Here is a 10,000-nt window from a genome sequence, read left to right as displayed (position 1 = left end):
TTTCATGGGCTAGGTTTGCCCAGGTTGTTTTTGTTGCTGTTCTTGGAGCCTGGGCTGTCCACAGAGATCGCGTTTTTTTACAGTGTATTCAGGACACAGACAGCTAGCGGTTGGTTCGGTGCTGTTTGTAGTAAGTGACATAAAATGTAGCCTAAAAAACGTGTGGCATCCCTTAGAGCACCTTTAAACTCAGATACATTTTTCTAAAGGTTTCCTATGCTCTCTAGGCTCCTTTTTGTGAGCATTTCCAGATGTGCATGTATCTTATGATGTGTGTGTGTGTGTGTGTGTGTGTGTGTGTGTGTGTGTGTGTGTGTGTGTGTGTGTGTGTGTGTGTGTGTGTGTGTGTGTGTGTGTGTGTGTGTGTGTGTGTGTGTGTGACAGGAGTGCCTGCCTGTGCGGACTCTGGACTCGCTGGTGAGCACGTCCAGTCTGATCATGAGGAAGTGCTTCCCCAAGAACCGGCTGCCGCTGCCCACCATTAAGAGCGTGTACCAGCACGATCTGCCCAATGTGCCTGCAGGGGGCCCCGTGGCGCAGCTCTACAGCCAGCCCCCCGGGGGTAAGCACTGCACACCACACCGCACCGCACACCACACCACACCGCACCACACCGAACCACACACCACACCGCACCACACACCACACCACCACACCGCACCGCACCGCACCGCACACCACACCACACCGCACACCACACCACACACCGCACCACACCACACACCGCACAACACACCACCACACACCGCACCACACACCACACACCACACACCGCACCACACACCGCACCACACACCGCACCACACACCGCACCACACCGCACCACACAACACACCACCACACACCACCACACACCGCACCACACACCACACACTGCACCACACACTGCACCACACACCGCACCACACACCACACCACACCGCACCACACCGCACCACACACCACACCACACAGCACAGCACCGCACCACACACCGCACCACACCACACCACACCACAACACAACACACACCACCATACCACACCACACCACACCACACCACACCACACCACACCACACCACAGCTTCAGCACACTCCGGCACCAGCACAACTCGCCATGTTTCTCTGCATTCTTATTTGCCAAACAAACATTACCGTGTTCACACAGGGTTAGATAAAATAAAGTAAAGGGGAAGATCACGTAGTAACAGAGTTAATCTCCCACTAGATTTTTTGGTGCCACTCAGCAATTAATTAACCAAAATTTAAGAACAATATGTCAGTTTGTATGTGCTTACTTATACTTAAATGGTAACACAAAATGGTCTGGTGAAATTGAATATGATTTTAAAGCCAGAAAGTAAATTTGTCTCTATCCTCTACTCTTGCAACTCATGCTATGTATATGTAGGTGTGTGTGGGGGGGGATTATTATAATAATAATCACCATTTTTATTTATCTAGCACTTTTCAAAATACAAGTTCCAAAGTGCTGTTATGTGTACTATGTGAGAGTTGTGTCTGTGGCAATGTGAAGGCATCTGTTATGTCTGTGGTCAGTTGAGGATATGATGTTTTTCTTGTTAGTGGATGACGTGGTGGACGAGAGTGACGATAACGAGGACATGGAGCCGGACACTGAGAACGACACCGAGAACGAAGAGGACGAGAAGGACAAGGGACAGGTACAGGCCGTGGCTGTACTGGAGCTCACTCTTACCTGTCACCTGTTAGATCTGATACCTGTACAGTGCCTCATAAAGTCTCCATCTCATAACACTTCCTTCCAGAATGATGACATTGAGACAGACATTGCCAAGCTGCGGCCTAGGCAGGTGCAGACACGGCCCTTTGATGAGCTGAGGGTGTACGAACGCTTCTTTCTGGAATTTTCAGAGGACTTTCAGGTAAAGCTTTTTGAACAGGCTAACGGGCTACTTGCACGTATGGCTCGTTTGTTTCCGGTGTACCGCCTTCTTTACCGATAAAGAAGGATTCATGCGTGTTAAAGTATTTATTACTGGGCAAACAAGATATTCAGTGTCAGAGTGAAGATGTAAGGAGCAGAATATAACCGAATGTTACAACGCAGTTAACGCTCCACCGGAAAAAAAGTGGCCGCATTGAGAGCCTTTCGTGCAAGTAGCCCATTGTAGCTGCGTCGCTTTTTCTTGTGTTTTTGTGGATGCCTGTACTTTCCCTGTCACAGGTTGATGACCTCATTCACCCTCTCTGTTACAGGATTTCGACTTGACCAATTCCAAGGCGGGTGTCGGCGTGACGCCAGCCCCGCCCCTCCCCAAACCCCCCAAGCCAGTCATGGTCCCCACGGGCCAAGGCCCTCCCAAAGGCCACCCCGAGGCCGAGGCCGAGCCCGAGCCCTCTCGGCTGGAGAAGGGCGATCCGCGGCAGCCGGCGCCCCTGGAGCTGGAGAACATTAGCCTGAGCCCCGCGCCGGAGAAGCTGCTCCAGGGAGAGGGCCCCAGCCCTGCGGCCCCACACCAGAGCCCACTACCCCTGGGGCAGACGGCCGCACCGCCACGGGCCCCCGAGGCCCTGGAGCTGGAGCTGAGCAGCAGCCTGAACCGACTGGCCCTGGATGGTGGTGTTGGTGGTGGTGGTGGTGGTGGTGCTGGTGGTGCTGGTGGTGGTGGTGGAGGAGGAGGGGGGGGCAGTGGTAGCAGTGGGACGGGCGGAGGCCCGGAGGACGGCGTGCTGGAGGTGCCCGACACGGCGGCGCTGCTGCCGCTGCACGACCCCGAGCTCTACGTGCAGATGGCCAAGGGCACGCGCTCAGTGCCCAGCTACACCGAGGTGGCCTACCCAGACTACTGCGGACACCTGGCGCCCAGCACGCCTGAGCCCATCCTGGAGAGAGTGTACGGTGTACAGAGGTGAGACAGGAGGCCAGGCCAGCACAACATAGACCTGTAAACACGCACACACGCACACACACACACACACACTCACACACATACTCAACCATACAGGAATGGGTAGTAGCACACACACACACACACATACACATTCATACATATAGAGAATGTTTAACTATTTTTATAGTATATTTTGTTGTTTTTGTGGGCAGGACCAAGATTTTTCAGGACATTGAGCGTCTCATCCACTCCAGTGACATCCTGGATAAAGTAGTTTATGATCTTGACCTACAGAGGTAAGGGATTGACCGTGTGTGTGTGTGTGTGTGTGTGTGTGTGTGTGTGTGTGTGTGTGTGTGTGTGCGCGCGTGTGCGCGTGCCTGTGTCTGTGTCTGTGCCTGTGTCTGTGTCTGTGTCTGTGTGTATGTGTGTGTGAGAGAGAGAGAGAATAAGAGAGAGGGAGAGAGCGATAGAGACTTGATGTTTGGACTTGTCTAATCAGTGTGTTATGTATGTTACTATTCTTTTCTCCCATGTGTGTCCTCAACAGTCTCTCCTCTCTCTCTCCTCTTCTATTCTCTCTCTTCTCCTCTCCTCTGTCTCTCCTCTCTCTTTCCTGACCCACATCCCCTGTCTCCTCCAACACACAACTGCAGTTTCCTGCCAAAGATCTGTCATCTTGAATCTTAAATCTCGCCACACATCTCCATTTGAGAGACATTTACTAGATGATTTTCTCCGTGTATGTGTGTACTAATTTTTTTCAAGGATTCTAACCAAACGGAATTACCTTACAGCACCAGCCCATTAATTATTGTGTTTAATTAAATCTGTTCAAATCAAGTGTGTGTAGTCATGTAGTTACTTGGTTGTTTTTCCATCCCCATATGTTGCAGTGTCTTTCTTCTTCCACCTCTTCACCTCTGTCTCTTCTCTTCCCTCCATCTCTTCCCTGGGTCTGCTTCCTCTGTGGCTCTCTCTTGTGTCCGGTTTCTCTTCCGTAGCTGTCCGGTCATCGATGACGGAGAGACGCTCAAGTTCAACTCCCAGTTTGAGTCTGGGAACCTGCGGAAGGCTGTGCAAGTCAGGAAGTAAGTGAGGCCATCTGGTTCACTCTCAGAAGAGCAAGTCAACTCTCACGTGCCCAACATCCTCCTCAGTCACCCATGGAACACAAAGGGCTTTGTCATGTGTACAGGGACTGCATTTGGGATGTGTATTTGATTATCATGAGTGGGAAAGACATGGCTGTATGTGTGTGATGTGGGTCTAATGCTGAATTCAGACAGCATATTTATGTTGTGTGTGTGTGTGCCTGTGTCTGTCTGTCTGTCTGTCTGTGTGTGTGTGTGTGTGTGTGTGTGTTATGTGATGTATTTCAGGTTTGAGTATGATTTAATCCTGAACTCAGACATCAACAGTAATCACTACCATCAGTGGTTCTACTTTGAAGTGAGCAGCATGCGGGTGGGAACACCATATCGCTTCAACATCATCAACTGTGAGAAGGCTAACAGCCAGTTCAACTATGGTGGGTTGTACTTAAAGCACAGTGCAATACCTTCAGAACATACTGCTGTTGGCCTGATCACACGCTTCTGTGTGTTAAAGCAGCACTATGAATGTTTTTACCTTAATATAATAGCTTTGAAGTCATTTTGATGGTAAACGGACGTGTAATAGGGAGAATCGTGCACCTGGCACAGCCGCACAGGTGGAGAACCAGCCTTGCAATTTGGCTGTCGGCACCCCAGAGACATCTTACGAGAATCATGAAACATTACCTGGCCAGTAAGGGGCAGTCGTGGCCTACTGGTTAGGGCTTCGGGCTTGGAACCGAAGGGTTTCCGGTTCGATCCCCGACCAGTGGGAATAGCTGAAGTGCCCTTGAGCAAGGCACACACACAAAACACACACACACACACACACTTGAGCAAGGCACCTAACGCCTCACTGCTCCCCGAGCGCCGCTGTAGCAAGGCAGCTCACTGCTCCCAGAGCGCCGCTGTAGCAAGGCAGCTCACTGCTCCCCGAGCGCCGCTGTAGCAATGCAGCTCACTGCTCCCCGAGCGCCGCTGTAGCAGGCAGCTCACTGCGCCGGGTTAGTGTGTGCTTCACCTCACTGTGTGTTCACTGTGCTCTGTGTGTTCACCAATTCACGGATGGGATAAAAGCAGAGACCAAATTCCTTGTATACACAAGTATACTTGGCCGAGATATAGCTCTTTTGGAGATTGTCTTGCCTGTTGCTAGTCCTTCAACTTAAAAACAAATGCACATGTATCGGTGTCCAGGGGGAAGGGCTCAAGCCGTGAGAAGTGTGTACAACGGCAAGGTAAAATATAAATATTCCGTACCTCTAGGGGGAGCCCTACAGTCACCAAAAAAAACCCGAAACTGTATAGGTTTACTTTAACGTTTGCCGAGGGGTTTTGCCAATGTTTGGAGGGGAGTTTTGGAGCCAAACAAATTTGCTTGGCTGGCGCCTGCATTGCCGCTTGAAAAGTTATCAACTTTTTTTGCAAGCACACCAATGACGCAAAACAATGCAATGCAACCACAATGCAATGCAACCACAATTCAGTTTAGCAACGCATGCCATTAGCCCATAGAAAGTAAATGAGAAGCGTCTCCATCATAGCATACGACGGAAGTGTGTGAACAGGCCGTTATAGCCCACTGGGCACTAGGTCATGATGATGCATTTTTACACTGCATCATCATCAATAGTGTAACAGTTGTGTCTGAAGCTCGTTTTGACTGTAAGGTGTCCCCTCAGGTATGCAGGTGCTGATGTACTCTGTACAGGAGGCCATCAGTGGACGGCCACAGTGGGGAAGAACTGGCCAAGACATCTGCTACTACAAGTAAACATTACTATGCTCTCTCTCTCTCTCCCTCTCTCTCTCTCTGTCTCTCTCTCTCTCTCTTTGTCTCTCTCTTTCAGTCTCTCTCTCCCTGTCTCTCTCTATCTCTCTGTCTCTCTCTCTCGCTCTCTGTCTCTCTCTCTCTGTCTCTCTCTTAATCTCTCCCTGTCTCTCTCTCTGTCTCTCTCTCTCTCGCTGTCTGTCTCTCTCTCTCTCTCTCTCTCTCTCTCCTGCGTCCTGAATGAGAGGCTATAGTGTATTGCTCTCTAATACCTCTTATCAGGTATTAGAGTATTGATTGATAACTGGGTGCAACAGACAGACGGGTGTATTGATTAGTAATGCAGGACTGATGGTAGGGAGGTAGACAGACACTGACAAAGTGATTGATTGTGTTGCTTAGGAACCATTTCTCCAGGAGTTCAATCGCAACGGGCGGGCAGAAAGGCAAATCTTACTACACTATGACCTTCACTGTGACCTTCCAACACAAGGATGACGTCTGTTACTTCGCCTATCATTACCCCTATACCTACTCCACACTAAAGGTACCACGGCAACCGCACTCTCATTCTGAATACCTACCTACTTCACACTAAAGGTACCACGGCAACCGCACTCTCATTCTACTTGGTGCATACCTACCTACTATTCTCACCATCTCAGTGTTCTTCTACTATGAAGGTGAAGCACTGCACAAGCATGCTGTACTTTACAGAAGTAGCACAACTCCACCTTCTTCACTATGAACACTACAGCCTTTGTGTGTGTGTGTGTGTGTGTGCGTGTGTGTGTGAGCAGATGCACCTGCAGAAGCTGCAGGAGAAGTGTGGTGACGGTGTGTACCTGCGGGAGGACGTGCTGTGTGAGACGCTGGGAGGAAACCCCTGTCCTCTGCTCACCATCACCGCCATGCCTGACAGCACCAGCCCAACGCACCTCAACCACCTCCGTAACACACACACACACACACACACACACACACACTCACACACACACACACACACACTCACACACACACACACACACACACACACACACACACTCACACACACACTCAGACACACTCACTCACTCAGTCACTCATGCACTCACATTAACAGACACACACACTCACTCACACACACACACACACACACACACACACACACACTCACACACACACTCAGACACACTCAGTCACTCAGTCACTCATGCACTCACATTAACAGACACACACACATACCCACACACTCATACACACACATTTACAAACACACCCACACATACAGTACACACACCTCCATACACACATGTAAACAAACAGACACTTAAATATGCATGCAAACACATACACACAAAGCAACTACTGAACACACACACACATGCTCACACGCATCCTGTGTTCCTGTGTGTGTGTGTGTGTGCGCAGGGAGCCGTCCGGTGGTGTTCCTGTCGGCGCGTGTGCACCCGGGCGAGACCAACGCCAGCTGGGTGATGAAAGGCACACTGGAGTTCCTGACGGGCAACTCCCCCCTGGCACACAGCCTCCGGGCCTGCTACCTCTTCAAGATCATCCCCATGCTCAACCCAGACGGGGTCATCAACGGCAGGTGCAGTAAGAACACAGATGAAACACACACACACACACACACACACACACACACACACACACTCAGCACACACACACACACACACACACACACTCAGCACACATTAGTCTTTAGTCCTGAATTGAGAAGGTGAAACCTTACCAAGTGCAAAAGAGCACAAAAAAGAGCAATGAATACAAATATTATCGACTTATCAGTTATCAGCAAAGAGAGGTTATGATAGACACACACACACACACACACACACACACACACACACACACTCAGCACACACACACACACACACACACACACACACACACACACTCTACTCTACTTACTCTACTCTACGACCTGGTCATGAACTAGAAAAATGGACTGGTTTCATCTAATGAACTGTAACCCTGAGTCAGATGGGGGGAACACTGCTGTCCTCATGAATCCTCCTCCCTCAGGCAGGAATCTGAGGCTATGGTCCTCTCAATCATCGTCATACACACACCATCTACACACACACACAATTGTGTCATATATATATATATATATAATATATATAATAACCACACAGTGTTGTGAAGAGATACAAACACAATTCAATGATTAATCCCAGACATTTGGTGTCTGCCTGGCTGTCCCTCAGGTTATGGCAGGCTGCTACAAATGTGGCAGGCGGAGTGGCGAGTTCTGTCTGTTGCCTGATGTCAGCACATGTAGTGCAGCTCTGTTAGGAAGTGCAGCTCTGCTTCTACTGCACCCAGGCTGCAGTGCGAGAACTGGCATAGTCTAGAGGAATACGTCTGGATTCAGGGGAAAATAGGGCGGGGGGAATGTTTCTGATTTCGAACAAAGCGTTTTTCAATAGCCAATTGCAGAGAGGTGGCAGACCTTGTGAGTATGCACATGTACTGGTTGTTTCATGAAAATACCGCCGACAGCGAATTAACATCTAAAACGATGGCGTTTAGTTTGCCTTTGTAGCCATCTCTGGTTAGCCTTTGCTTAGGCAAATGAGACATAACTTCTGCAGAGGTTTAAAGCAACTGTTGTTACGAACTTCAATTTCTTAAAAAATCGATTGTAAACATGCTTCAATTACGTTTGTATCAGCAGCCATTTCACACTGGTTTCAGTAGGAACTTTTGCCCATGAACACAAAGGAAGTGAGATCAGTGGGTGTCTCTGAAAGTAGCTTTTTTCCGGTTGTGAAGGTTTTGGCCCAGAAGTTCGTTCAGCATGATGCGAACTTCTGGGTACTCAGATTAGTACTGGCATTGTTTACACCAGACCAGTGTGCAGCGATCATCTCTACTTTTCAAAGCCACATCATCAGACCCTGGTACCTAAAACTGGCCAGTGCACATGGATTTCATCTTTTTTGAAATATTTTGTGATTGGACCCCATACAGCCATAGAGTACAGTTGGTTCCATGATTATTCTGAGTAATTTAACCCCAATTCTAATGGGTAACTCTAGTCATTGATCTGGAGATTTAAAATGCACTTTTTGCCAAATCAGAGAAGTTGAAGTCAGAGTAATGGGCCGTTTACATCAAGAACGTTAACTATAACGATAACGGCCAAAAAGTATGGTTCTAGCTAGTATGAATCTCTCACTCTCTCTCTCCCTCTCTCTCTTTCTTTTTTCTCTCCCTCTCTCTCTCTCTCTCTCTCTCTCCCTCTCTTTCTTTTTCTCTCTCTCTCCTTCTCCCTAGTGTTAATGTGTCCTCTGCTTGTCTGTCTCGTGTCTAGTCACCGCTGCTCTCTCAGTGGAGAGGACCTAAATCGCCAGTGGCAGCAGCCCAACCCTGAGCTGCACCCCACCATCTTCCATGCCAAGGGCCTGCTGCAATACCTCAACGCCATCCAGAGGGCACCACTGGTCAGTTCATGTCTTCTCATGTCTCTTGCTCCCTGCTTCAGTGTGTTTTACAGTGTGTTCTATAATTCCAGAAATATGTGGCTTAATTTTCATTTGAATTTAGTGTTCAACTGAATGTTCTGCCCTTTTTCCATTTAAGAAATGTCTGAGTGTGTTTCACTAATTGAGGGATTGGGATAAATGCAGAGACCAAATTTCCCTCACGGGATCAAAAGAGTATATATACTTATACTAATACTTATACTGGAATGAGCCATGTCTAGTTTTACTGTCCACTAACTATTTCTGTCCAGTGCACTGTAGAGTTATGTGAACACCAGTGTTCTCATAACTCTTTTGTCTTATGACATGGGAGAGACTTCAGTAGCTCATTTGGGAGACATTTAAATATGGTAATGTTAAATGTGTGTGTGTGTGTGTGTGTGTGTGTGTGTGTGTGTGTGTGTGTGTGTGTGTGTGTGTGTGTGTGTGTGTGTGTGTGTGTGTGTGTGTGTGTGTGTGTGTGTGTGTGTGTGTGTGTGTGTGTGTGTGTGTGTGTGCAGGTGTTCTGTGATTACCATGGCCACTCCCGTAAGAAGAATGTCTTCATGTATGGCTGCAGTCTCAAGGAGACAGTCTGGCAGACCAACATCAACGCCCCCTCATGTGAACTACACGAAGACCTGGGCTACAGGGTACACACACACGCACACACACATAGACACTAGGGCTGTAACGATATGCGAACCGACACACCCTTTCTAGTGTTTCACGCAGTGCTTTGCAGCTTATGCAGCCGCATAAGGAACACACATCTCCCGCTTTACTTAGGCCTACCTGTAGCCTAC

At 48.8% G+C, this 10,000-nt stretch overlaps 1 protein-coding gene across 1 annotated transcript in view; it reads left to right on the top strand.

The window, feature by feature from the left end:
• The window catches only part of agtpbp1 (ATP/GTP binding carboxypeptidase 1), a 32,776-nt gene that overhangs the window by 12,103 nt on the left and 10,673 nt on the right, over positions 1–10,000 (top strand). Inside the window, exons 11-23 of the mRNA XM_076271213.1 lie at positions 385–562; positions 1,568–1,665; positions 1,771–1,887; positions 2,222–2,874; positions 3,069–3,152; positions 3,861–3,947; positions 4,239–4,387; positions 5,636–5,723; positions 6,127–6,271; positions 6,525–6,675; positions 7,135–7,315; positions 9,044–9,173; positions 9,716–9,847. Of these exons, the coding sequence (XP_076127328.1) occupies positions 385–562; positions 1,568–1,665; positions 1,771–1,887; positions 2,222–2,874; positions 3,069–3,152; positions 3,861–3,947; positions 4,239–4,387; positions 5,636–5,723; positions 6,127–6,271; positions 6,525–6,675; positions 7,135–7,315; positions 9,044–9,173; positions 9,716–9,847 (2,193 nt within the window). The remainder of the gene's footprint in view (positions 1–384; positions 563–1,567; positions 1,666–1,770; positions 1,888–2,221; positions 2,875–3,068; positions 3,153–3,860; positions 3,948–4,238; positions 4,388–5,635; positions 5,724–6,126; positions 6,272–6,524; positions 6,676–7,134; positions 7,316–9,043; positions 9,174–9,715; positions 9,848–10,000) is intronic.

The sequence above is a fragment of the Alosa pseudoharengus genome, unplaced genomic scaffold, assembly GCF_046254945.1.
Source record: "Alosa pseudoharengus isolate Yale_2024_CS ecotype anadromous, Long Island Sound unplaced genomic scaffold, YU_APseudo_1.1 YU_APseudo_1.1_scf_6, whole genome shotgun sequence".
Classification (NCBI taxonomy): Eukaryota; Metazoa; Chordata; class Actinopteri; order Clupeiformes; family Clupeidae; genus Alosa; species Alosa pseudoharengus.
The sequence above is the reverse complement of the archived record's forward strand: the minus strand, read 5'-3'. Positions and strand labels throughout refer to the sequence as shown.